The sequence below is a fragment of the Tauraco erythrolophus genome, chromosome 25 (assembly GCF_009769465.1).
Source record: "Tauraco erythrolophus isolate bTauEry1 chromosome 25, bTauEry1.pri, whole genome shotgun sequence".
Lineage (NCBI taxonomy): Eukaryota > Metazoa > Chordata > Aves > Musophagiformes > Musophagidae > Tauraco > Tauraco erythrolophus.
This window is the reverse complement of record NC_141489.1, coordinates 2680749-2708454: the sequence shown is the minus strand read 5'-3', so window position 1 is coordinate 2708454 and position 27706 is coordinate 2680749. Positions and strand designations below refer to the sequence as shown.

Here is a 27706-nt window from a genome sequence, read left to right as displayed (position 1 = left end):
CCCGCCCTCCGCCGCCTCGCCTGTGCCCCCCTCCCCTCGCCGCCCGGCATGGAAGGCGGCGGGGGTGGCCCTGAGGGGATCGGCCTGGGTGAGTGTGGGCCGCCCGCTCGGCTGGGGATCCCCTTCCCCCTTCTCCTGGGGCCTGGCGGCAGCCGCCGAACAACGCTAGGCCCGGCCCGGGGGTGGGTGACGGAGGGAGCGGGGGTAGAGCCGCCTCCCGGCCTGGAAGGGAGCGGGGCTGGCGCGGGGGAAGCGCCGTGCCAGGCCTGCAGCCCCCCGGGGGAAGCAGGGTGCGGGCAGGGCACCCCCCGGGCGGAGGGGGTGCAGCCCCCTGGGAGGAGGGGAGCGGGCGGGGGAGGAACGCTGCCGGCGGGCCGGGGGCTCTGCCCTGGCTGCTGCACCCCGCTGCGGGGGGGGGGGGGGGGCTGTGCCACCTGCCTGGGGGAGGGGAGGGAAGGTGAGTTGCACGAAGCAAGTGGGGGGGAGAGAAATTTTCTTGCTGCGTTTGGTTGTGCTGGACTGGACTGCCTTTCCACACCTCGCTTCCCTTTCTGCCTTTGCTTCCCGGCTCCCTCCCGCGGGGGGGTGGCACGGAGGTGCGGGGGCCAGTGGCAGCCCCCTCCTTGTCACCCGGTCAGCGTGCAGCCGCGGCGGTGCACGGGCCGCGATTGTTGGGAGGGAACGCGGGTCTTAAATGCACTCGCTTTTGGGACTGGAGTTGTCACTGGGCAGGTGAGGAGATGAAGCGTTACCTTCGCCAGTAGCTGGGTCTGGGTCTGCGAAGGGGGGGAAAAAATCAGGTATTTTCCCTCTTCCTCAGTCTTTTACCTAGGTATCTTCCCCTTCTTTTCGCTCTCGGGACATACGGTGTGGTATGTGCGTTGTGGGGGTTTGGGTTTTGATTTTGGCTGTCTTCTGTGCAACTTTCGGTCCTGTGGATGTCTCGGTACAGGTATTGTGAGGATGGAAGGACACTCTTCAAGATAATGTCTCTCTTTGGTCTTAGTATTATGTACGTATCTTTCATCCCAGCTGAGTTTTGGCATCTCGTGCAGTAGGAGTGATTTAAGTCAAAGCGAGGGAAGTGCCGTAGACATAAAGGATGTGAGGAATGTGCGTTTTTATCTTTTCAGGGGATGACCTGAGCTGTATTGTTCTGGGAATGGCAACTGGCACATGCTTTGTTGACAGTGGTGTATGCGCGGCGAATCAAGAGAATGGTGGTGGGGTACGTGTGTGCGCGCTGAATAAAAGAGGTGGGATGTGTGAGCGTTGATTTGTGAAGGGTGATGGGCTGGTGCACCTTCGTTTGCCACCCTGCTGATCGACTGCAGCTCGATTGTTCGCAGGTACAAGTTGGACGCTCTTTCTCTTGGGGTATCTGGTGTGTATTGATAAAATGAATGTTATAGATGCAGTACTGGGGACACTGGTGTGGTTAAAAAGGCTGCGGAGGAGGAAAATGTCATTTTAAAAGGATCTAGTGTTTTATGGTAACAGATTGGGTCTAGTGGTCTCATCGGTACCTGTTTGAAACCCCTTTATCTGTCTGTCTACCTGCATCTAAGATGCTTTTTTTTCTGCTTTATAGAGATTAATAAAGCGCTTGCAATATGGTGCTTGTGCTGACTGGATGAAGAGTCCCATCCCTGCCTCAGGCAGCCAGCACTTAAATTTAGATGTTGTTAATAAAGTTGAGATATAGAGTAAACTCATAGTGTAAATGCGTGGCAGAGATTTCGAAAGCTTTTTCAGAGTATTTGTTTCAAAGAGAAGTGCCATATCATGAAGAGTTTTTGTTTTTCCAAACTAAGCAATTGCGTATAATGGGATGTCAGAGAGTTAAGATTTTATTTATAATTTTATCTAGTATTTGGTGGCTAGCACTTATTGCTACTTCAGCATTTATTTGCAGTAATGGAGACAAGTTGTGTTTGGGAAGATCAGTAAATGTTTTGCGGCTTAGCATTTGTAATATTTGTAAAAAAACCTTTCAGATGTTTACATGATCAGAAGAGACTGACATTGCAGACAATTGTGAATTTGTTTTAGAGGACTCAAATTATTATTATTTCTTCTCATCTAATACTGATACAGAAAGCCTTTGATGTTTTCTGGAGAGTAAATTCTTCAGCAGTTCTATATGAATGGTTAGGTATATATAGGAGCTAAATTACAAAAGCAGTTTGTCAGGTTCTGTTGCAGGTGCAAGGCACTGGGATCTTCTGGTTTTATTCTCATTGCCAGAATCATAGAAGGTGGAAATTTCAGACTGAGAGGTGCCATTTAATCCAAAGATGGAAAATCTTTATATATACAAGAAGCTGCTTGTAGATGGGATGTACTTTGTCTGGTGTCTTGCCACCTAGAGCATGAGATGTCCATGTAAGAACAACTTGGAAAGAGCCCTTTGAGTTTATACAACTGTAATAGATATTTTTAGTAAACAAGATCCCATCTTCCAGTCCTGATACCACGCGCTGTACCAGTGCCTACTGGCAGAGTGGTGTACCAACAGCATATTTGAGACAGGCACAGGTATATTTAAGGTGATTACAAAACTACCTGTCATCAGTGACCTATTTCTCCGTGGCACACTATAATACACCTTATCAAAAAATAAATTCCACTCTAACCCCACAAAAAAGAGAGACATAATTGGGAGGAAATACCAACTGATTGAGAAGATTGATACGTTCTCTAACAACCTGATTCTGTGGATTATTATTATTATATTACAATATTTTATAACCATCCTCTTGGTTAAATTCCTGCAGCACAGAAGAGCTGATCTCTTAATGTATCCTGTGGTGAAACAGCTCTCTCCCTACAAGATCCAGATCTTGGCTTCTTAATGGAAGATGAAGTAAATTATAAAGAACATATTGGGTTTTTTTTTTTTAAATAATACTAGTTTATATTTTCCTAAATATGTGCCATTTGTCTTTTCAGAATCTTAGGATACCAAAGTTTGGGGTTTTTCTCCCACAATACTTAGAAAAAATGTGATTTTTACATGGAGGTAATTTTATTATCGTGAATTCTACACTTTAAATATTAATGTAGGCAATGAGCAGATACTGTCTGCAGTTGATGTGACCCTACAGCATCTTGAAATTCATGGCTGAATTATTTCAGTTTCCCAGTAAGAACGTGTAGTTTTTAAACTGTCCTTTCTGTGGATCTAAATGCCTAACTTCCAACGTAAATACTAGGCTTATGTATTTTAAAAACTTTGCAATAACTCCTCTATTTAGACTTTTGATTCAATAACTGATCTCTGTTCACATAAAAGGTCTGGAGGTGACAAATTTTATGCCTTTGGGAGTTGATAAAAATGTGATTTGTCCTTAAAGTTGCAAACTCTGTTTAAACACATACTTTTGTAAGTGAGTAAGTGTGAGCAAAATTATATACCGGTTTGGGTCTTCGCAGGATCTTCATTTTCAGTATTTTGGAAGGTGGGTGGGGTTTGCTCGTAACTCTTAGGTGGAATTGGTGTAGCTCTCATAACCAGTAAAAGCATAACAAAGCATAACAGACTTTCCCACTTCAGTTGAAACATTTGTTATAACCTAAACTTCCAGTATCTAATTTCCAGATTACCTCCGCAAAGTGATGTGAAATTGGTGTTTTTTCGGTTGCTCCTCCCTCCTGCAACACAATTGCACAGGGAGTGAAACTGGGGTAGCTCTGGTGCCAGCAGCTTAAACTCATTAACAGGGCAGCTCGCAGCAGTTTCCCGGCTGCTTCCAGACACCCTTCCCTGAGGAGGTTTCACACTGGTAGTTTTCACTCCAGAGAAACACTCCGCACAGCTTTATGCTGTATTGCTCTCCTTTCCATATTTTTAAGTTTTGAAACTTGATTATTTCAGTGCAAGAGTGATTTTCGGAATGTAATGTGAACGGCAAGTGGGGCTGCTTGGAGATGGATTCATATTAATGTTTGAGACCAAACCTGTTAAGGCAATTTCATTCTGTCTCGGGTACTAAATGCAAGTGAACAGAAAGGTTTTCAGCTGGAATTTTAGAAGAATATTTGTGGTATCACTGTGAAGACAGATGGCCCGGTAGGATAAGGTAGTAGAGCTTTTTTCTTTTTTTACAAGCAGAAGGTTTTATAGCTGAAAATTTACAGACAAGCATCCATTGATCCACATACCTTCTTTTATGGGAATGTTGTACACAGAAAGTTGCAAATATTTGGGTTGGAGCATAGCTGAGTCTTGCAGGTGCAGAAAGCTTATTGGAACTTTGCTTTTCCTACGGCTGACCAGTCTGGTGGAAGACAGTAAAAATCTGTTCTGAACTCCACAGTTGCTCGCAGGTCATGCTGATTTAAGCCTTTTTAGTGCTTATGTGATGAAAAGGGAATTATGGAATGTGTCTTCATAGTGCTGTCTGAAGACAAATTACGTACAGTGACAACTGTGGATTTTAATGGTAGAAGGCAGATTATTTCTAACAAAAAAACCTGATTGCTGTTAGTGTCCAGTATCCTGATGCATGGCACATACTGTCACCTAGTTGTGTCGCTGTAATATTTTTGGACATTTGCTGAACAGGAGTATTTATGTTTTCTGATTGATGCAGATATTTTTTTGCTACGTAGATTTTAAAGAGGATCCTCTCCTTCCTGCTCATACTTCTGTAGGTTTGCTGGTTCTGTCCTTTCTAACAAATTACACTGGTTCGTACGATGACGGGAGCTCTGTCCTTAATCCTAGTAACTTTCCCTTCTTTTCCTTTTCAGGCTAGCAAATTTGAGGTGTTTTCCACATAGGTGATGGGGAACATTGTCATTCCTCAGTATATTTTGTGTGCTTTCTCACTACAGTAAATTCTCCAAGTTCCCTGTTAAGTGACATTTTCCCGTTTTTTAACTGTATGTCACTGTATGAGGGACTTCCATTGGGATAGATATTTAATGCACTGTCACACCAGTAGGCTTGACATGATGAAACTACAAGTTGTGGTATATAGATGTGACTTCAAAGTCTTCAGCAGTGATGGAAACGTGTCCTACCAAATCTTTATCGCCCATGTGTGGTAATAGTGAAGATGGCTGCTGAGAATCCCTAGTTTGCCTTGCTGTGATGGGCATGTCCTGCAGCGTTCGTTTCACACTTACTAGCTGCAGGACAGAATCTGTTAGAGTGAAACGCCGTGGTGACTGCAGTTTAAAGGTCTGAGAAAAACGATATCCTGAATTTAATTGCAACTTTTTGCCAGGCAGTTTTGTTTTAACACATACCTTGTCGCTCTTTTCTTCTTCCTTTATAAACTCATTCCAATTCTTGTGTTTTCCTGTTTGGGATCCCCTCACCTTACTCTTTCTTTATTACATTGTTTTCTACTGTCATTTTTAAACTTGTTTCCCAAACCAGTCTGTTTGGTTTTTTCCTCTCTTATAGATTTTTGTAACTTTTCCTCTAACCTGCAGATTTCTTGATGAAGGATCCCACCTTCTACTTATCTTTGATAAATTACCTAGCTCACTCACGGTGCTATAAAATCATTTAACACAATCTCTCCTGTGCACAACTTCTATTATCCCCTACTCCAAGCATTTTAAATTCAGACAATAAGATGAAGTTAATTATCCCCGCTGTCAGTGGACACTCTTCTTCCTCCCTCACCCTCCCTCCTCACAAATAACCCCAATCTTGTTGAGATTCATACTGAGATGCCCTTCCTTGTCTTGCTTAGGAAGCTGAGTAACTGTTGTTCCTTTTTTGCCAAGAGGGAAAAGAAAAGTTTGGGGTTTGTTTTTTTTTATTATTTTATTTTCAAGCGTTCTCTCTCTCACTCTGAAACTTGCTGGCTGCTGTAAAGACAGCATCTCGTTGCTGAGATTTGGAATTTGTGCACTGCTGAGCAGGTCCTGAGGTGGTTTCTGTGATAGTTTGTTCAGACCTTTGACATGATGTGGATTTGAGTTGAAGCCTGTAACTCTGATCCTACTGTTTTTAAAGATAAATAATCAGTAGGAACTTAATTTAAATGAAAGCATGATCTATGTGAAGGCCGAAGTCATTTGAGAAGAATTTCTGTTTGCTACAGGTGCTTGAAATTCTTAAGCATCACCCTCAGATTTTTTCCACGGATTATTTGTTGTGCTTCTGGTTCTCTTCTCTTGGTGTTTTATGGAAGGTGAAAGCCAAATTGCACCTGTAGAACAAATTGATTATTTCAGGAAGCATAATCTTGGACGGTAGTATTCATGAAGCTGCACAGTGAGCTGGTTCAAAGAACTGATCCGGCTGAAAATTTATCCCAAGGAATGGTTGTTTTCTAGGCAGACTGATTTCCCAAGGCATCTCGACTTGCAAGCATAAGAATGCCGGCGTTGGCATATAAATAGGGAAAGAGTGTACTGCCTCCTTTGGCAGCCACACAGGCTTAGATCAGATTAAAACGAACAAGTAACTTTGGCCTTAACCGATAATTGTCCTCACTTTGCCCAGAAGGAAATTTAAATACAAAGCAGAGATAAGATGTCCATAACTGCATAACGAATTAGAGGAAAAACTGGGAATAAAAATCCAGTGTATCAGTGAGAAGAGCGTTTATGCTTGAGAATTGCGACTGTGCAACAGGTAGAGGTTGAGATGAAGTGCCAAGGTGCCAGGTCTGTTTTGGTCACACATAGACCTGCTGAACAGCTTTGTGTCTCGCTGTCTAACCCTGGTCACTCCGGGAAGAGCGCTGGCTGGAGCTTCTGCTTCCAAAGGTAGAATATGTGCAAGGAGGAGTTCTGTTGTTACTCAGTTATTAGCATTTCTCGAAAGCTGATAAATTTGTGTTTTGTTCAATTATGTAAATATTATAAAAGCAAGACAGTCTATTTTCCCCAAAGTTTACATTGTGCATCTGAAACAAGCTCTGTGTGTCAGGTTTCAGAAGACTGGGGAGCTCAAAACAAGGCAGTAATTGGTGGTGGAAGATAACCCTACGGAATGGTTATTCAGGGTTTTCAGGAGCATGGTGACATTGTGCAAGGAGAAGCACTTACAATAGTGCAGTTTTGGTCTTGGCACACTTGGGCTTGGTCAACACGAGATGACTTCAACTCCTCAACAGTCGTGCCAGGACAGCGGTTGTGCGGGTGGTTCGTGCTGGTGTGAACATGCACCTCGTCCTTGTGTTAACCACAACGTGAGCCGGGCTTGATCCCAGTAGTGTTTGGCAATTCCGTAGTTAAAATGCTGCTGGAAGTTATAAAACTGAAATTCTGCAGGCGCGTTTTTGTGGGCAGTTTGAAAGGAGGAGGCACGAAGAGAAGCCCAGGTAAGGAAGGAAGAGAAGGGCAAGCTCCTTGTGCCAGTTCTCCAGCAGCGTTTCCCAGTCCCAGTGGTGAGTCATGCTCCAAGCTAGTGCATCTGCCCCTGGGCAGGGGACAGTTGTGCAGCTGCTGCAAGATTTTTTGTTGCTTTTTTTTGTTTTTTACAATCTCGTTCCTGGTTTCAAAGTCAAAATTATCTAGTGTGTAAAGAGCTCTAAATGAAAATTTGAGAGGATCTTAAACCTATCCATAAGCACATTCCAATGATGTGAGAAGAACAAACTTTATTTTAGAGAGATCAAATTCACACTTCCATGAAGCCAAAGAAGATTTTGCTATTTAAACCTTCTTTTTTTTCTACTACATACCACTCTCAGCAAAGTTCCAAAATATTTAGCAGATTTTTTTTTTTAAGATAAACGGGTAGACTGGAAATGAATCAAAATGTTTTTTAAAAACTATATTAAACTGTGACTGAGGGAGTCTGTAAAGTGTGTGTGTGTGTGTAACATCACACTCTTGCCTCCGAGGAGATTACTTTAAACGTTCCATTATTCCAGTGCAAAAGATAAATGACACAGGAGCACATTACGTGCCGTGATGTGTAGCACAGGCTGGGGAACAAAAAGCTGTAAGTGAACCTGTCTGTGAGTTTTCTTAAACTGAACCCTTCTGTAAAAAATACAAAACTTGATTGTTACCTGCGTTGTCCGTGTATCAAAGGTCTCCTTTAGGACTGCCGGGGGAGGAGGTAAGTCTATTCTGGATATAAAAGTTGATAATTTCTTGCCAAGTTAGTGCTGTCAGCTTAAACCAAGGAAAAACACCTTTCCTCCAGAATAAACGTCCAGGTGGAAGTTGCACCTGTTAGCTGTGCTTTGGTGGACAGACCATTTACATTTTTTTTTGAGCTCTCTCAACTGATCGCCATCTACATATTCAAAGACCCAGATACACATCTAGCGCCTTTCTCCGCTCCCCTCTGGGAGGAAAAATGCCAACTTTGGAAAACAGAAGTGCAGATCTTGATGATAGATTTCCTTTTTGTTTTCATATGGCTTTGCGCACAGCCTGAGTTTTTAGTGCAACCGTTTGCGATCTCGGAATTAGTGATGTTTAATAACAAGTGTCATCACTGGCATCTGTGAATATAAATGGACGGTTTAAAATCTTGGTGCAGTTTTTACTAGTCTCCAAGATATGTGAGCAGATAACGAGGAGAGGAAGAGTTTTTAAAGCAAAAAGGAATCTTGTCACTGAAAAAGAAGGAAACTAGGCAATAAAAAGCGATTTGGAACAAAGAGTTGGCTAATGGGTGAAACAATTGCTCTTCAGTATCGTAGCAGTGGGTAGTTGTGAGCTTCTGGGCATACTTTGAGTGTACAAATGTGAAAGAATGGATAATGTGTTAATGTGGCCATATAAAGCTTTTTTGCTTCATATTTGTGTCTGCAAGTTATCAAAAGTAATAAATGTGAAAGATAGGTGTATACACGTGAATGACTACAGTTGGGTGGTGACCACCTGGTTTTGTTTTAATCTTGCTTTCTGGTTTTTCAATTGAAAGATAGAGAAGAAACGCAACAATAGATGTGAATACAAGGAAGTTCAGTCGCAGATGTTTAATTTTTATATGTTTAAGGCAGTAGGAAGGGCTTAGACTTTAATTTGAGTGTATATCGTAGTGTACTAGAACTTCTTTGAAGATGGTTGTGCCTAGTAAAAGAAAAATGTTGAGGTTTATGGCTGTTGGATCTGAAGCTGCTTCATAGCCAATAGAAACCCTTCAGCTTATTGCAAAAGCTGGGGGATTATAACGCTGCTGAATTCTGAAATGGCAACCTCTTAAACTATTTTCTGTGGAGATAATGCTTGAAAAAATTCCAGATTCACAGTTCTGGAAATCGCTGGTTTGAAAGCCTTTGTCCCTCAAACCGGATTTCTAGATACAGCCAAATAATTCATCTTCAGAAATGGAAAAAGCCTGAAGGTTTTTTATCGTAGTTTTTAAGTTTTAGCTGTCGGGTATGATATAAGGCATTTTTTTCTGGAATTGGAAATATGATCTGTTTCATTTTGCATTAGACTGTTAAATGCTTACAGGCAAATAGCCAGCTCCATACAGTGAAAAAATGTCGCCTGCTGAGTTAGCAAGATACCTATCACAGGTTATTTTGGAAATGGTCGAAAAAACTAGCTGGAAGATGGGATGGTCTGGGTGCTGTACTGCATCTTCAGGCTCTTTTATATATCCCCCCGTCCCACACGCTTCCACCTGGACCTTTGCTTTGAGAACTGGACAGTGTTTATTTGCTCTCCAGTCTCCTGTTTCCCTGCCAAGGCTCCCTGCAATACTTTCAGTTTCTGCCAGTGTTGTTGGTTTTTTATGATGTGCGTGTCGGTTTGCTCAGTTGTACCAAGACTAATCCATTTGAGACAGAGATGCCCAAATGTCACCAAAATACAAGCCCGCGGTGCCACGTACCATTTTATGTCTGATCTTTTATATGAGCCGATGGGAAAAATCTGTTTCAAGGGAATTTTGAGCTCGCAGTGAAAAGAAGAGAGTTAGGATTTCTCTGTTTTTCACAGAATTGTGAATGCTGTTTCCAAATATCCTCTGGCCATGTTACACATTCTTCCCAAAGTCTGTGTCAGCTGCACAAAATTGTCCTGATAGAGAAGATTACTCTTCTCTCCTTTCCTTTGTAGCTCCACCAAGCTGAACCTATTGCAGATGCCATCTCGAGGTGGGTGTTACAAGCTGTCCCCTGCGTCCAGCGGATGAGGAATAGATCGTTAGTAGCAGTCAGTCTTTTTATTTTGCATTTACATGGGCAAAGGCAGGCTTGAGTACTTACCCATAGAAATGCAAAAACTGGGAGGATGTGCTGACTGTGGCTCTGTCTCGAGATAAAACTTCCCACTTAAGAACACATTTTGGGTTTTTTGCATATAAAGCAGCTGAGATGCACAAGAAAGGAGTGATTGTACGATGATATAAATAATTCCCTCTTGTGTTATAGTCCTGATTACTATCCGCTGACATGATGTAACTTGTACCAGATGTGTTTTCCCACTAACTGGGAATTGCTGGTTCTGCACGCTATTCTGTTTCATGCACCTGTTCTTCAAACTGTGCAAGTATATGAAAACTTTTTTTTTATGTGCTCTGAGATATTGCTAACGTATTGAACTGTAGGTGGCTGGACCATTTTAGTCAAACACTTTGTATTTTCACACTGCAATCTTTAGGGATTTCTTGCTAATATTGGAATTCACATTACCTAAGGATTTCACCGGGCAGAGCTGTAGTGAGAAAGCATTAATGTTTTGTTATTTTTAGGAAATATACTGCAGAACTTTGTGCTGAGCAGTATGGTTAAAGCTAAGTTGTATCTGTGCAATGAAAATTACATTTTTCTGATCCGTTTTCTTGTATTTCTGTGCTGTCTGCTGAGTTGAAATTGATTAATGGATGACACTGATTAATATTAACAGAAGCTAAGTGAAAAATCACATTCTTATTTACCTCTGCATTTATACTTACCAGAATGATGCGTTTGCTTACCAGCCTTTCCAGATAAATACATGTGCCAGTTTATCATGGTTCTAATATTTCTTCTGGATCCAAATAAGGTGCCTAACAAGTGTGAAAGCATTTAACTTGCAATGATGCTGCTCTTTTGAAAGGGTTGAGCTACGCTGTTGCATTCTGAATTCACACAGAGTTTAGCTGCACCAGAAATTTCTACCTGAGTTAATTTGGACCCAGCTTCAGGAAGCAGGGAAGCTGGCACTGCAGTTTTGGTTAGAAATTCGAGTGGTGTCCAGACTAAAGTGTCCCAGGTTTGATGTTGAAGCTGTGTTTAATCAATCCCCCCAACCTGCAGCCACTTAGTCCTGATCCAGGCGGAGTTTCTTCAACAACTACTCGACTAGTTTGACATTGGCACATTGTCTTCAGTAATGTAAATTATTTATTTATTCATATGATTGTTTCACTGCTTGTAAACCATGTGCAAATGTGGTTGCTCCAGGAGTTAATGGAGCTGCTGGGGTGTAGCTTCCAACCAAAAGACATTCAGGAGCTTCAGATTGTTAATGCATGTGCAAAATATCATTGTCTTTAATTATAACACAGTTATAATTTTTTTCTTAACTTACAGTTTCTCTAACAGTAGTTTGAGAGAAGGCTTGTTTTATGGAAAAGAAAATTTAAGTTTTGGGAGCTGTCTGGTGTGAAGTTGGAGCCTTGTGTTGCGATGGGAGTGTGCAAATATCTGTGACGCTGGTGTAAGGTGCATGGTGTTTCGGTGCCATGTGCTTTTGGAGGAATAATTTTGTCTTGGTGTCTTGTCAGCTATATTAAGGTTGTGAGCACTTCTTACCATACCAAACGGGAAGTGAGATCTAGTACAAGTGTTTAGTAAACAGAAACAAACAAACAAAAAATATTCTGTTCCTGTCTTGAAAGGTTGTATCCTAAGAAAGAAAGAAAATAATGGGTGGCTCATAAATTAATGCATTTTTAGTGTTGAACGTTGACTATTGTAATCTCTTTTTTCATAGTATTCACTTTTCTTGCAAGAAGTAGGTGAGCTGCAGGAAAGCCCCAAGCTCTGACCCTTCCTCCTCTTTTTCCTTACGGTGTGCCCAAGACTCCTGTGGCAAATGCCACGGATTTGTGAATTGAGGCATGGGTGGGTTTTTTAAAGGAATTTTCTGGTCCTTATGGCTATCTGGGAAGAGTGGGGGGAACTTCCAGATGTTCACTAAGTAATAAATCAATACAGTGCTGTCTTTGTGTCTGTAGACAAATCACCCTTGTGCCTGCAATGCTTCTAGATTTACCAACGTACAGCAAAGTGAATTAGACCAGCGTCTGTCAGTTTTCAGAGCTAATATCGACAACTTTTCTATGGGCAGCAATTAAACTCGTTAAAAATAACTTAAAATAAAAACTAGGCCACTGACCAGGAGCGGCAGGGTCATTGCTGGTTGTGGAGTGCCCCGAAGTGCCTCTTCTGTCCTTTCGTGGGAGCCACCAGAAGCATCCAGCAGAAGGAGGAGCGGTGAAGTGCACATCTGTTTGGTGATAGCAGGCGAACAGCTGGAGGCCGTGCAGGGGTCGGGAGTGAACAGGGAGCCTCCGTGCACAGAAGTGGCTGTGCAGCCACTTCACTTACTATACACAAGCTGGAAGAAGCAGTGTTTTTCTTTTACATCAGTGCCTGCTTCTGCTGGACGCTCGCCAGAAGTCAAACGGTACGTCCTTGGCACAGGTTGGACTAAACTATGAGACAGGCAGGCTGTCAAGCTGGTCCCTCTCTGCGGGCAAACTAAGGACATGCAATTTAAAGTCATTAACCTTCATCTGTGCTGATTTCAAGGCATCTTTTGAGTCGGGGTTGGGGCAGATGATTGTGCTGTAAACTGCTCTATTTTTAGTACAGATAATGTGAAGAAATGTGGTTTTTCTTTAGAAGCAGCGAAAGCATTGTCTGAAGTGTCGCTCTCCCTACGCGTGCTTCCTCCACCTACACGTCTGCAAGTTGGTTGTACTTTTTATGGGTTTAAGCCTTTAATATTTGTAGGCTTGCAACCTTTCTTGTATGACCTTTGATTGCTCAGTATTGCATGCAACTCATAGGTTCATTCTGTGCTCCTAACACAGTTGTTCCCCAGTTTTATGTGTAAATAGGCTTCTTCGAAAATTGCTTTGAAGCTGCGTATCCTTTTTACATTTTAATCAGAACCCATATGGCTCCCTTTTGTAGTATGGCTGAAATTCATTCTGTGAGCCCAAGGTTCAGCAGTTTTAATAGAATCATAGACTCTTGGGTTGGAAGGGACCTCAAAGATCATCCAGTTCCAACCCCCCTGCCATGGGCAGGGACACCTTCCACTACAGCAGGTGGCTCAAAGCCCCATCCAACCTGGCCTTGAACACTTCCAGGGATGGGGCAGCCACAGCTTCTCTGGGCAACCTGTGCCAGTGTCTCAGCACCCTCAGAGGGAAGAATTTCTTCCTTAGAGCTCATCCAAATCTCCCCTCTTTCAGTTCAAAGCCGTTGCCCCCTGTTCTGTCACTACACACCCTTGTCCAAAACCCCTCTCCAGCTTTCCTGAAGCCCCTTTAGGCATTGGGAGGCTGCTGTAAGATCACCCTGGAGCCTTCTCTTCTTCAGGCTGAGCAGCCCCAACTCTCCCAGCCTGTCTCCATAGCAGAGGTGCTTCAGCCCTCGGATCATCTCCGTGGCCTCCTCTGGACCCGCTCCAGCAGCTCCATATCCTTCTTGTGTTGGGGACCCCAGAGCTGAACGCAGTATTCCAGGTGGGGTCTCACAAGAGCAGAGTAGAGGGGCAGAATCACATTTATCACTTTTATAAAAAGTGGATTCACCTTTTTTTTAAAAAAAAAAAGGGGGGGGGGATAAAATCACTCAAATACTGCTTTCTTACATTTAGGATTAGAAACTTAAGGGGAAAATTCTTCCATTAAAATATTTTGGGCAGTATTTAAACTCCCATCTCCCAGCAGCGTCCGGAGCCGCGTGGTGCATCGGTGGTGTGCAGGGTGTAAGGAGGGCTTTGCTTTACCCGCTGCCCGACTGTTAAATAATGTTGTTCGAAAGTTGTGGGTCCCTCGGGGGCGGCAGGCGGCGTGTTCAAAGTGAAAGTAGGTTCCTGATTCTGCAGAGTGAAGTGGTTTTGAGACCAAATAGCTTTGATAACTCAGAATAAGCCCCTTTGTTGTTTTTATTTGAAGTGGTGCCGTGTTCATACAAAGTGGTTTATGCCACAGAATAGTCCTTAAATGAGCGAGGTGATGTGGTGGCAGGATATGGAAAGGCAGAATTTCGACGTGCAGTGAATTGGGGGGGTGGTGGAGGTACAGCATCCTTTCTGTGACGAGGTTTTTTTGCTTTTTCTGGCTATGCAGGAGCGTTCCGATAGCCTGCACGATTTACTCCTGCAACTTGAGAGATGCTTAATATGCTGAGGAAATCATCTGGTATCATTTTCTGCGTGACATAGTGATTTTTCTGAGCTTCTGAATAATTCATTACATTTTATTAAAGGAGAAGCTGAAGAGTGGATTTCATCATGCCCACAGCTTTCTAAGGGCCTTCCTGGGTATAGGGTTGTTAATTTTGGCTTGCAATCACAACCAGTTTATTTTATTATTTACTAGCTTTTCTGTTTGAACGTTACTTATGATCACAAGCCAATGTTAACAGCTCATCTCCACGTATTTCCTGGCCCAGCTGCGGGTCTCGACGCTCGTCTTCCTGCCTCCCCTCTAGAGCTGGGAAGCTGGGACCTGAGACCCCGCTGAGGATGGAGCAGCAGGAATAGACGTTGCTGTTGTGGTGCTGTGAGTCTGTCTGCAGGTCACTCCATCAGGCATCTTCAGGGCGCTTTTTGAGTGCATTTGGAAGTATTGGAGAACCATTCGAGAATCTGATTAATTAACTTGAAGCTGATAATCAGATGACTGGTTATTGGTCCATCGCTTCCCCCAGTGCGTCACTTCACGAAGATTATAGAGCAAGGTTCAGTCTTTTTGATTATTCAAACCGCTGAGATCATTGGTAGGTTCATCTGTTCAATTAAATTCACTTCAAAGGGGGGAATTTCTGGTGGAAAAGTAACATAGAAACTTTAATATATAAAGTGTATCAAAACATGGGTGGAAGTTTGGATGGAAGTTACTGCATCTATAGTGTGGAGAGGATTTTAACTTGCTACAATGAGGAAGGAAATATATCCTAAAAATCCATGTCTGTCATACTGCTGTAGGTTGGTGGGTTTTATTGTTGCTCCAAGAATACTACTAATAAAAATGGTCGTACGATTCTGCGAAATCCAAGTGTTTTATACCTGTCTGCTGGACTTAGCCCAAGTCTATCGCCTCAAGGAAATTTTCGGACTCTGGTAGTGAGGATCTTGGTTTTTTTCATGTTTAGCTGCTTGATCCATCCATTCTCTGTTAGGACCCTTCTCTGTCCACCAGTCACAGGATGTCACTTAGGCTCTGTCCTTAATTCTCCGCTTCTGTACCCTCTAGTCACAGGTTTAGCTCTGAGAATGCTGTTTGGTCCGGAGTTCCAGTGTAATTCTGATCTGCACAGCCAAAAATCTTGGCTTGATGTTGCAGTACTGTGCTACCAAAATGTAATTGTCCTGGTGAAAAATAGATGCGACAGCTTGATTACTTGTATTCATTAGGGATCACGTGGCTTTTTTTTTTTTTTTTTTTTTTTTTTTCCAAGAGGAAGTAATAGTGTCCTGGTCAAATTCCAACTTGGATAACTGCAAGTGAAATTTAGATGGGTAAATGTAGTATTGTTTGGCTGCTGCGCTGAGGAGTAAGTAGCTGGGGGAAGGGAGAATGAGACAAAAGAATAAGTGCCTTAAATCAAGAGACTGAATGAGGGATCTCTGAGGTGGAAACAAGCAGGGGACACGGTGTTCTTAATCTGATTTAGTGCTGCAGGTTGAAAATGTCTCCACCGAAATTCTTTGTATGTATCTGAATTAACGGAATGTTGTTCAGTATATGTCCTCATTCTGGGTAAGGATGGGCTCCCTTTGGGAGATGCAGGAGGAGAAGAGGTGTTTCTCTGTAGGTAGGCACCTTGTTTGATGGAGAGGCGTGTGGGAGTAGAGCAGAGTCGTGGGGCCATTGGTGCTCCGGAGAGTCCAGGAGAAATGCAGATCACCATCTTGGCCCAGCTTTGAGGCGGGTGGCAGTGGTATTTGGCAGGTGGAGAATACTCGTTTTGAAATAAATAGCATGCCTTGATTTCCATGTCTCAGGAGTCTAGTCCCAGTTCGGGTCCCCACAAAAGGTGCACGTGTTCGTACCTAACTACCAGTGTTGCGTGAGGTGGTGCTATAGGACACTCCACCCCAGCAGATACAGCTCATAGATAGTACACCCTGTGCTTTACCTCAATTGTACAAACTTAAACCAGAAGATTTTGATGAAGATTTTTGTGGTTATTTTTTTAATTGACTTTGTTTTCTCTGTTGTCTTTTATAGATAAAATGTTCAACGGTTCGTTGGCAACTTTCTTCAGAAGACTAATTACTACTGCTCTGCTCTTGCCATAAAACCAGAATTCTGTGATCTACACATCAGTGCTAAACACCAGCAGAGAATCCTATTTTGTTCATTCTGTGTAGATGGAACAGGCGTCAGTCTTGAGAGTCCATCCTGATTTAAAGCTGCTTACTTGGTTTTCTGGGATTAAAGGTGCTCAATGAATCAGGGCCCCCCAAATGAGTCAAACAGCCAATTCTTGCCAACAGTTGGTTGAAAACTGTGCCACGCATGTAGCAGGGATGGCACAAGAGGACAGTCGCCGTGGTCAAGTGCCACCCACGTTTTATCATGGTGCCAGCCAGGAACTTGATCTGTCCACCAAAGTGTACAAGAGAGAGTCAGGAAGTCCTTACTCTGTGTTGGTGGACAGCAAAATGAGTAAACCACATCTCCATGAAAGAGAGGAGCAGCCATATTTCAGGGAGAACAGATCGGTAGGAGAGGTCCGGGCTGTGAAAGAAGATAGAGAAAACTCTGACGACTCTGAGGAGGAAGAAGAGGAGGAAGATGAAGTGACTTACAAAAGGGAGCAGATTATAGTAGAGGTAAACCTTAACAACCAAACATTAAATGTATCAAAAGGGGAGAAGGGTGTCCCCTCCCAGTCCAAAGAGACTGCTGTTCTTAAGACCAGCAGTGAGGAAGAGGAGGGTGACAGTGGGGAAGAGGCCACTGAAGACAGTAATGATTATGAGGAAAATGAGAGGCAGAAGAAAAAAGAGAAAAGAGTGGAAAAAGTTAGTGTTGCACAAAGGAGAACAAGGAGAGCTGCATCTGCTGCAGCAGCCACAACTTCCCCATCACCCAGAACTACAAGGGGTCGTAGAAAGAGTGTGGAGCCCCCCAAGCGTAAGAAGAAAGCTGCAAAGGAGCCCAAGGCACCTGTGCAGAAATCAAAGTGTGAAGAGAAGGAGACTTTAACCTGTGAGAAGTGCCCCAGGGTGTTTAACACACGCTGGTACCTGGAGAAGCACATGAACGTCACTCACAGGCGCATGCAGATCTGCGACAAATGTGGGAAGAAATTTGTTCTAGAAAGTGAGCTGTCCCTTCACCAGCAAACAGACTGTGAAAAAAATATCCAGGTAGGTTTGCTCACCTGCTTGCCAGATTTCCATACCTTCTGTCGTGCCCTGGATACAGCTAGCGGACACTTCAGAGGGGGAAATCTTTTGCGCAGACCAGGTTCTGACCGAGAGCTTGTCTCTACGTATCCACACTTGGGTGTCTCCCGAAAGAAGTAAATTGCAGGGAACAGAGTGTCCAACTGACATCTGCTGTAGCAGAGTTACTCTAGTATTTAACCACGAGTTGGGGAAGGCACAAAGCTACTTTAACAGATGTCAGACTCCAGAGTAACTGACCTGAAAACAAGCGCGTTTGCAGTGAAGTTCTTTGACAGGATAAACCCTCCTTCTCCAGGTGCTGAGCACCTGCAGCTGTCGCTGGCTTTAAAGCTCAAAGTGTTTTCGGTGTCCTGAGACTCGGGCACAGAGTATGTCCAGGTAAGGTTTCAAGGCAGAACGGAATTTTGGCGCTTTGCTGGTATTGGAATCAGAAATTTGTAAAATACCGGAGAGGCAAGCAGGTGAGAGAGAAACTAGTGAAGTCAGGGTTTGAACTTGCGTTAAAATGTGACTTTTAAAAATCCTACTGGGATAATGATGTACAAGTAATTCACAGCAGTGTTCGTGTATGTGTATGGAAGCGTATGAACTCAGCAAGTAAATCTGTTGACGAGCCTGCCCTGTTCCCAGTGCCAAAAGCTCAGTAAACCTCAGTGATAATACGAAGATCTCTGGTCTTTCCCACCAGAAGATTTGCAGCTTTTAATTTTGCACAACAATGGAAGCCTGTGTTGTAATAGAACCATTTTAAAGTTTAAGTCGTGGAAAGAGTTTCAGAGTTTCTGAATTCATCTGTGGTTTGTACTTTGCTCGTAGGCATCTGTGTTCTCATGTAACTGGGGGCACTGTTGTTTTATCTGGCGGTTCGAACGTGCTTTTTTTGCCTCGTTAAACTAGGCACAGTGTTGCCACCTATTTCTGAAATAATCCCACTGCCAGCATGAAGCAGCTTGAGTTCAGTTTCTGCAGAGCCGAAATGTTGAGAGCTTGTAGGGCAAGAAGTGTTTTTTGTCTGTCCAGTGGGTTTTACCAGTAAAGATTTCTCGTTTGTTTGTTTGCTTAAATGCTAAACTGAATTGGTATTCAATTCTCACTGTGTCGGAGACAGTTGAAATATTTATTGCAATTTTTCTTTGCTGTAAGTCTCAAATGCAGCTTTGTATAACACTGTGCTATTTTTCCTTATGTTTCAGCTCATAGGAGGAAGACTGAAGGAAGGAGTATTGTATAATGAGCCTTGAGCATAGTTAGTAAAATGCATAAACGTTTCAGTGTGTCCTCGTAGTTTTTGAAATAAATACTTGAGAAGTTTAGTGTAGCGAAAAGCATTTAAATGGAAATTTAAGGAATGCCTTGTCATCCAGGTGGCTCATTCATGGCATAAAATCTTTTGGCTTTAAACAGGAATTCATGAATAGTTTGTGTGTGGTATAGAATGGAGAAGCATCCTGTAATCCATGCACCCATATGCTTCTGAGGGGGTACATTCCTATGTCCAAAAGTGATAGAACAAGAAGAAATTGTAGAAGTTGTGTTTTATATCCAGTACCAGAAGAATCAGGTCCAGAAACTTTCCCAAATATTTCCAGTGCCAGAAGCACTGCTAGTCATCTTCAAGTTCTCCGTATAAGCATGTATTCAACAACTATTTTTGTCTGCCCTGACATTTGGAATGTGTTTCACAGCTGCCTGCTAATTTGTTTTTATTCCACTTGGCAAAAGGAGTAAGGGGATACGAAAGTTTTACATTAATGTAGGGTTTAATATGTCAAGAGGGATATGGAGCTTTGTCTGGGAAAAAAAAATGGTGTCATTATGAACGTGATAATTGAACTGATAAACATGGCTGGCTCCTGTATTTTTCATATAAGTGATGGAATATATCTGTTTTTCCAGGTAATTTCTGGTTTTCATCCTTTCAAAATTGGCACTTTCACAGAATTTCTGTTGTCATCTTAGACTCTCGGTTGTAGTAGCTCTCAGTATTAGTGACTGCTGATCGTCAATTAAACTGTAGACTGATGGCTTCAAGGACTTACTTAACCTTAAATCAAAGGATTTTTGATCATTTCCTAGCGTTTTTCTCCAAAGACTACAGTTAGTTCCTGACATGCCTCCAAGGAGGTACTTCTGGAGGCAGAGGCTCTCCTTGGAGTCAGCGTGGCGAGCGGAGTGTCGGAGTTTCCAGGCCTGCAGAGTGTTCTCTGTGCAGAGAAGAAACAACCCAGGCTGGCAGAAGTATTTGGTAGTTCTGCAGCAAACAGCACCCAGCCCTCCCTCTTTTGGGGGAAGGAGCGTAACTGGGCAGAAAAATTGAGATTGTACCAAAAACTCCAAACACCTCAGTAACTAACACAAAATAATGAGCCACAATTCCTTCCTCTTCACTTCAGATTACTTGGTATCCTCACATATGTGTCTGCTATCAAGTTTCACAATTAAAACAATTCTGGAATTTTCCAAGTTTGTACCAAGATTTTTATCAAGTCTTTAGCAAGAGCTAACTCTATTGGGGAAAAAGAGATGCACGAAAAAGCCTTTGGATCCTGCTCATCGCCGACTTTCTGAACATTTCACAGTAGCTGTGGGAGGAGATGAAAACATTGTTTGCGTACGGTCATCTGAGACCCATAGTGCTGCTGAGACGTGTACGTGAAGAGTCGAAACACAAAAGACAGAGGTGACAGCTTGCTTCGCTGTATGAACTGTGCACCAGAGTCTCCACATGGTCAAGAGCTGCAAGATGGAAGCTGTCTTCTGTGGAGAGCTAAAAGGATGAAAGAGTTTTGACTAGTTCACGGGCTGTTAGACCTGGAGTTTGAGGGCTCACGGTGCTCCTGGGAAAGACAGGGCTGGATGTGCAGATGGGTTTAAGGCAACTTGGTGGTGTTGGCCTCCTCCACCTTTGTTGGCTTCTTCCCACACCAGCAGCCTCAGTGCCTGTGAAGTGTCTTCTCGTTAGCTCCTTGAGGGCTGCATCCAGCTGTATCTGCTGTTGTGTTTTGGAATTAAGTTAGTGCAGTGGCTGTGGTGCTCTTCAGGTGGCACCACAATGCAGTGTGGTGAGGTCCTCCAATCCTGCTTGGTCTGATGTTTCGTAGTGTCATTGTTTCAAGTGTGAAACAGTAAATGTGATAAGCAGAAGTACAGTTTGAGACAGCATACAGCATTTTGACTTGTTTTGGGCTTCCTTGTCCTGCAAGAGGAAGATACGTGGCTTGACTCCACAAACTTGAACCACTGAATCTTTCTAATTTAAACTTATTTCTGTTTATCCCATTCATTCAGTGCGTTTCCTGTAATAAATCATTCAAGAAGCTCTGGTCCCTCCATGAACATATCAAGATTGTCCATGGATATGCAGAAAAGAAATTCTCTTGTGAGATTTGCGAAAAAAAGTTCTACACCATGGCCCACGTGCGGAAACATATGGTTGGTGAGTTATTGATCAGCACTTCTGTTGGTTCTGCCTCATAATGTGTCTTTGTGGTTCTTGACTTATAATTGCTGTTTTGAGGAGAAAAGTAGTAAGACAAAGTCAGTTGTCTGAGCTTTATTCTTAGCAAAAATGTTCAAGTCCGTACTCCTGGGCAGCAAGCAAAATATGTGTGTGTGTACATACGTGTGTATACGTACAAGGTGTTCAGTAGTAATCATGTTACTGCTCAGAGTTGGAGGAAAAAAATTAAAGAACTGTTGGCACTTGAATGACCCTCTAATATACTGTTGTGTTGCAGCACACACAAAGGACATGCCATTTACATGTGAAACCTGTGGAAAATCGTTCAAACGCAGTATGTCTCTCAAAGTACATTCCCTACAGCACTCTGGAGAGAAACCTTTCAGATGTGAGGTGAGGCAGCAACTCTTCATGTGTTTAGATACAGCAGCATAAAGTGTGAAACTAGTGACGCTGTCAGTAGGGAATGTAGGTGGCAGCTGAATGACTGACTTGTGATGAGGTGCAGTTCCATAAAAATTGGGGGAAAATTCTTCTCCGTGTGGAGAGCACAGCAGGAGCACATCTGGCAGCAGTTCCAACCGAGATGTGTTTGATTTGCCTTTACTGCTGGCTGTCGTGTTTTTCGTGCACACTACAGCAGGATTCCAATCCTAGTTTTCCATCCGTGTTCCTAGCAAAGCCTGATGCAAATTATGTTAATCTGCCGCAGTAACTTGAAACAGGTACAAGTGGCCACAGTGAAAATAAACAAATTACTGCTTCTGGGAAAAACTATTGTCCTCTCTGCAACCTGTTACCTCCGTGAGAGCTAAGGCAGTGCTCTGAATTTGCACTTCTTAAACTGAGTGTGTGTGTTGGGATGGGGGAGAGTATCTCACTGGTGCACTCATGTTTGTGATTGTAATTTTCTGCCTGCCCTTGGGAAGGAGACCTTGTGGGACAGACTTACCCAGTCATGTGTCTGGGACAGATAATGTCTCAGTCATCTGATGGGGGTGCTTGTGGGTGTCACACGATGGAGCAGAGGGGGTGCAGAGAGCCCTGCCTGTTTCCAGGGCACGTCTGGTGGCTCACCCTGTCCGCAACGTGGGGCACAACTCCAGCCAGACACGTAGTAGTAATGGTGGTAGTGCAGCTGGAGTAGTCTTGGGGATAAGACTGGTAGGGAAAGAAATTACCTCATACCAGTAAATAGCTGGAAAACAAGCCTGCTGTAGGGAGCTGCTGTTGGCTTTGCTGTGTGAGCAGAGTCCTCTAGTGGAGGCAAGGCCGTAGTTCGCAGAGATCACTGGCAGAGCTGCAAAACCTCCAAATGCTACCTTAAGCCAACAGAAGCACTTTTCTGTTGGCGTAACCGTGTCTCTGGTGGGCTTTTGCCAACAGCTGTGTCAACTGAAGGTTGTGGCTGTTCCACGCTCCTTGCCAAGGCACCTGTGCCAGCAGACCTTTTAGTACAGACCAAATTCTACTCTTGCTAAATAATTTAAATTCTGCGTTTGTGTGAGGGTCGGTATGTGTGCTACTAGTTCAGGTATTCTTTACTCCTCCACATAGGACGTTTGAGTGCTGTCCCATGACTGCCTTGCTTCCTGATGTGTGATGCCTGAGTATCATGGGTTGCTGTTTTTCCGTTGCAGAACTGTGATGAGAGGTTTCAGTACAAGTACCAGCTGCGTTCCCACATGAGCATCCACATCGGGCACAAACAGTTCATGTGCCAGTGGTGTGGCAAAGACTTCAACATGAAACAGTACTTTGATGAGCACATGAAAACACACACTGGTAAGAACCTGTCAAAGAAAAGCACAGGTACCTCCAGGGCAAAAACTTTCCTATGCGCTACCAACTCTATTCCCTTTCCTGGAATTTGGGATCAAAACCATTATCCAGCCTAGAAAATGAGACAGGAAGGGTTACTACATTTACTGTTAAATTAAACTGACTGTAGTCCTGTGATTCACTGTGGGGTAGAATGAGAGGTTAGGCTTACTCCCTTGTTACTTTGGTCTGAAGGAGCCCCTTGCCAAAGCCTTGTAAAAGATTCTCGTACATCGAAATCCGAAGGTGAGAGAGGATTTTGTTAAAGGCTGAGGACTTCTGTGGAACAGCTGCCTCTTTATTTGCTGAAGGTGGCAGTCACCGTAGCTTTTGTAGGATGCGGTGTGTTTGCATAAGTGTGCCGAAGTAAGTATGAGCAGATGTTCTGTGCCTGATTGCTGTACCTTTGGCCGGCAGGAGAGAAGCCTTTTATCTGTGAAATCTGTGGGAAAAGCTTCACCAGCCGCCCAAACATGAAGAGACATCGCAGAACTCACACGGGGGAGAAGCCCTACCCATGCGACGTGTGTGGCCAGCGATTCCGCTTCTCCAACATGCTCAAGGCACACAAGGAGAAGTGCTTCCGTGTGACCAGCCCCGTCAACGTGTCAACTGCTGTCCAGATCCCGCTGTCCGCCACTTCTCCCGCCACCACAGTCCCTGCTGTAGTGAACGCACCCACCACCCCAACTCCACCTATCAACCTGAACCCAGTGAGCACGCTTCCTCCACGCCCCATTCCTCACCCATATTCACACCTTCACCTACACCCTCATCCTCACCATCCGCATCACCTCCCGGTCCCCCCGGTTCCTCATTTACCCCCTCCTCCAGCTCTTTTTAAGAGTGAGCCTTTAAATCACCGAGGCCAGAGTGAGGACAACTTTCTGCGACACCTGGCAGAAAAAAACAGTTCAGCACAGCACCACTAACATCTTTGCTTCCTGCCAGCTGTTTTCCCATTTTATGCACATGGAAACATGCCCTCGTGGAAGTACAGAGGGTTAGTTGGTGAGGATCTTCGTCCTTCTCTTAGCCCCAGCAGATGGTCCTGATTTTTTTCCCTCGAATCAGTTAAACACAGAAATCCTGTTTGGGATCAGCAGTGCTCCTTTGAACCTGGGAACCAACAGGACTTAAACTCAATTTGCTTGCGTTTTCCTGGTGACTTTTATAAATTTCAGATACTGAGACTTGTGGAATTTTATAATTTCATATCAGCTGATGAGGTATGCTTGCTTTTATATCCTGGACTTCTCCTCAAAGAGGAGATGGGCCTGGTTTTCTTTGTACTAATCGGAAAGGCTGTGAGATTAATACAGAGCATTAATTGTATCACTGTGTATCGTAATGGATTCTTTTCAGCTTTTGGTGCCGGCTATGGAGTGAGCCAGCCACGTATCACAGTATATTTGAGCATTATAAAGAAAGACAAAAAAATTTCTTGTTTGTGTAGCTCTCCTAACACACTCTTTATTTTACTACAGAAATTATTTTAGAGTTTTTTGTATAGACCTATTTAGTAGTCTGTTTCTAAAATGAAATGTATTTCAATAAGCGGTGTAATTTTTTCAGTGTAGCTGGACCTATGTTGTATAATAGATAAATTTTTATAATCATCAAAATGTGATTCTTAAAAGATGCATATAGCTTCTATAGTTAAAGTTATTCTTACAACCATGCAACTTAAAAGGTGCTTCAGAGAAGAAAGGAACCCAAGAGGTCTCTGGAAAGGTTGCCTCAAAAGTGATGTTGATTTCAGAACTTTACGTAATTTATTTTGGTAGGGCTTTTTTTTTTTTTTTTCCCTTCCCCCCCTTACGTTTCCCTTTTCACAGTTTCTCTTATTAAGCTTTTTGGATGAGGACCTTGGGATGCCGTATTCCTGCTCCACAGGTTTTCTTTAGTCCAGTTAGAGGGAGATATGAGATGGGTTAGAAAGGGAGTCCCTGGCATGTGGGAACACGCGAGGAACACGAGAATGAGAGAACTTACAACAGAGGAAATCAAGTGTCTCAAGTCAGCCAAGCATCTTTTCTCTTTCCGTCAGAGAGACGGTTTTCATGGTAGGATTTTAAGTCAGGGATCATATCAAATCAAACGCTGCTCTTCAGATGGCTTTTTGGAATTCCTGGAGTTGTTAGGAGAGGGGAATTAAGTGAGATCATAAATGTGGTGTTTCTGACTGGTTGATTGTAAGAGTGAGAAGAGAAGTTTGGATGAGACAATGGTGTTTCAGTCGCATTGTTAAGAAAATGCTGATAGCACTGTATGTACCATGTGGAGCTCTATCCCATAAATGTAATGTGCGTAAAATTATGGGATGATTTCTGGGGGTCGTAGTCATACTCTTGGCAAATCTGAGTTCTGCAGTTGTAGCATAGGAAACTTTGAATCGTAGGCATGTCACTGTTTCATAATCCTGGGAGGCAAGGAGGGGGAAATGACAAGTTAGTGCAGGATGGTGGGCTGGAATGCCAAATGTATCCGTTTTAACCAGTGAGTAGCTGTTATTTTTTCAGGTTTGTATTTCTCTTCAACTAAAAGTAAATATAGCAGCATTATGCAATCTAGGAACTTGTTACCACCTTCAATGAAGACAGAGGCCCAAGGCAATGTACTGTAAGTCCTCTTTTCCTTAAAATTCCTACTCTTCTGTGCTGCTTTTAAAATTAAATCCCACCAATCTTATACATCCAGAGATCCTCACAGGCGGATGTCGAATTTTACTGTTCTGCTTGGTGATGAACTGGGGGTTTGTGGCTAATGGGATTAATTTTTATTTTTTTTTCAAGGTAGCAGAAATGATGGAAATTCTTCCTAGCATTACTTCCGCAAGGTTAATGCTGTTAAGCACTGTGTTTTGAAACACCATGTCCTCTGTCTGTTGAGAATTAGCTCCTTAGTTGATGTTTTTCACCATTTTCTACCACCTAATCATTAATGTTGTTTTTTTCATAACAAGCATAGGAAACTTTAGGAACCAGAAAGGGCAGTTTTGGCCCAACAAACCTACTCATTTTTGACTGAGCTGAAACCCCTTCCAGCATTTCTGAACAATAAACCAGTGTTTTTTAAATGTTTTCTCTATAATATTTATATACACCCTCTTACCTTCTAGAAGAGAAAGCCAGTTATGAAAATGAATTTCCACCCATGATTATGACTGTTGTATTTACTGTGGCTGGTCCGCCCCGGAGGTTCTATGCATTCCACGTCACATTTGCAACCTGCGTTTCTGTTGTGCCACTATTTTATGGTCAGGCCTGTTATTAAATGATTTTTAAATGCTAAAAAGTTCTTGATAAATCAATTGTATTCCAGTTTTGCAAAATGATTTTCTTCTCAATAAATTTACAGTATTAGGCTGCTATTCAGAATTCTAAAATCTGGGACAGTTTTTTTTTCTATTATTTAGTTCATAGCAACGATACACCTTTTATTTTTTTCCTTCCCAGACTTAGGAACTTCCTTTCTGTGGAAGAAGATTAAACTATCCAACCCACTTAACAGTCTGTCCTAATGTGACGTGGTGTCAACAGATTCTTCTCGCTATCTGGGACAAACATATCAAAAGCTGACATACTGGTCTAAAAGTGTCGCAATGTGGTATCTTACAAAGCACAAATTTCAGGGAAAAAAAAAAAAAAAGGGAAAACGAGCGTTGCAAAAGGCAGGAAGTTCAAGGTCGAGATTTGCTGTGGCTTCTCACTCCTGCTTAACCAATTTGCATTGGCGTGCACAGGTTCTGCAGAGTTTGCACAACACTGAGGAATGTGTTCACGTGTGTTTACTACTCCTGCTAAGGTTGGCAAACCAAGCATCATGTTTTGTATCAGCCTTGCTGTGTTTAGTAAGTTAAGGGGTTGATTTGTGCTGTTAAAATGCTTCCTTCAAAAGAGCAAAGACAAATTATACCAACTTTGGGTTTGGTTTGAATGTTTCTAGAAAGTGGGACTAAATTCTCTTTTTTTTTTTTTCTGCAGCCTAAGGCAAACTTTTACTGAACTTTTTAACATTTCGTTTTTAAAGGAGGAAATTCAACAGGATTCCCACACAATCTGGAGGTCAGCATTCTGACAAGCAGTTTAAAGGACAGCATCTTTTCTGGAGAAGTTTCAACTGCTAGTCCTATGGGCAGTGCCTTATCCTTACTGCAGGCATTAGCTGTGTGAGCTTGTTTGTTCAGTGTATTATCTCAGACTAGCTTATCTTTCTGGATAAAGGTGTGGTGAATATTTGTTTTGTATTGTCATGCCTGCCTGAATTATTGACTCTCCTATTTACACAGGTCAGATACTTCTTAGATGGCCTAATTTGTATTGCTGTGCACATCAAAAGTCACTGTCACCCACCTTGTGCTCCCAACCAAATCTTGAATTATGGACTTCTGAAAGTGTCCTTTAAGCTGAATTTAGGCTTTTATCACTGGGAAATTAGTTGATATCTCAACAGTGCAGTCCATCTGGATGTTTTTGTCTTTGCCCTGTTGTGTCTCTTGAGCATACAATAGCTATTTTCTGTTTATTGAAGAGAGGAGGAAGAGGTAGAGCTCAGGGTACACAGTTTAAAAGACAGTGCTTCCCTTTGACAGTTTTAGTCACTTTTAGCCAAGCAAGTGACAACTCATACCTCTGAGCTGAAATTTTTGTAATATATTTGAATTTGTTGCCTATTTCTTTGCATTATAGTGACCAACGGCGTGGCCGTCAGTGGGGTCGAGTACCTTTTTTTTCGGAAATTTGAGAGATTTGCTGTTGTGCAGGGCTGTTTCTGTTCGTGCAGAGATGGTGGTGTGTTGGCACGCTTCAGTTGGGTTTGTCACTCGCAGAGCATGTAGGTGACGTGCCTTTGAGAATATGATAAAACAATATGCAACTTGCAGTGAGGCGCTCG

At 43.0% G+C, this 27706-nt stretch overlaps 1 protein-coding gene across 2 annotated transcripts; it reads left to right on the top strand.

Annotated features, from left to right (window-relative positions):
- Positions 1-36: 36 nt before the first annotated feature.
- Positions 37-26575, top strand: ZNF652 (zinc finger protein 652). 2 transcript variants are annotated; one of them, XM_086626616.1, is made up of 6 exons: positions 37-88; positions 16340-17487; positions 20818-20965; positions 21267-21382; positions 22630-22774; positions 23228-26575. In XM_086626616.1, the coding sequence occupies exons 2-6, from the start codon at positions 16579-16581 to the stop codon at positions 23740-23742; spliced, it is 1833 nt and encodes a 610-aa protein (XP_086482742.1). In that variant the 5' UTR covers positions 37-88; positions 16340-16578; the 3' UTR covers positions 23743-26575. The 2 variants fall into 2 exon arrangements, with proteins under 2 accessions (XP_086482742.1, XP_086482743.1); XM_086626617.1 differs by lacking the exon at positions 37-88 and adding an exon at positions 1315-1349.
- The last annotated feature ends 1131 nt before the right edge of the window (positions 26576-27706 follow it).

Coding starts and splice junctions, on each gene's coding strand:
- ZNF652 (XM_086626616.1), top strand. CDS start 16,579: ATGAGTCAAACAGCCAATTCTTGCCAACAGTTGGTTGAAAACTGTGCC. Junction 17,488..20,817: donor ACTGTGAAAAAAATATCCAG/GTAGGTTTGCTC, acceptor CCATTCATTCAG/TGCGTTTCCTGTAATAAATC. Junction 21,383..22,629: donor AGAAACCTTTCAGATGTGAG/GTGAGGCAGCAA, acceptor TTTCCGTTGCAG/AACTGTGATGAGAGGTTTCA.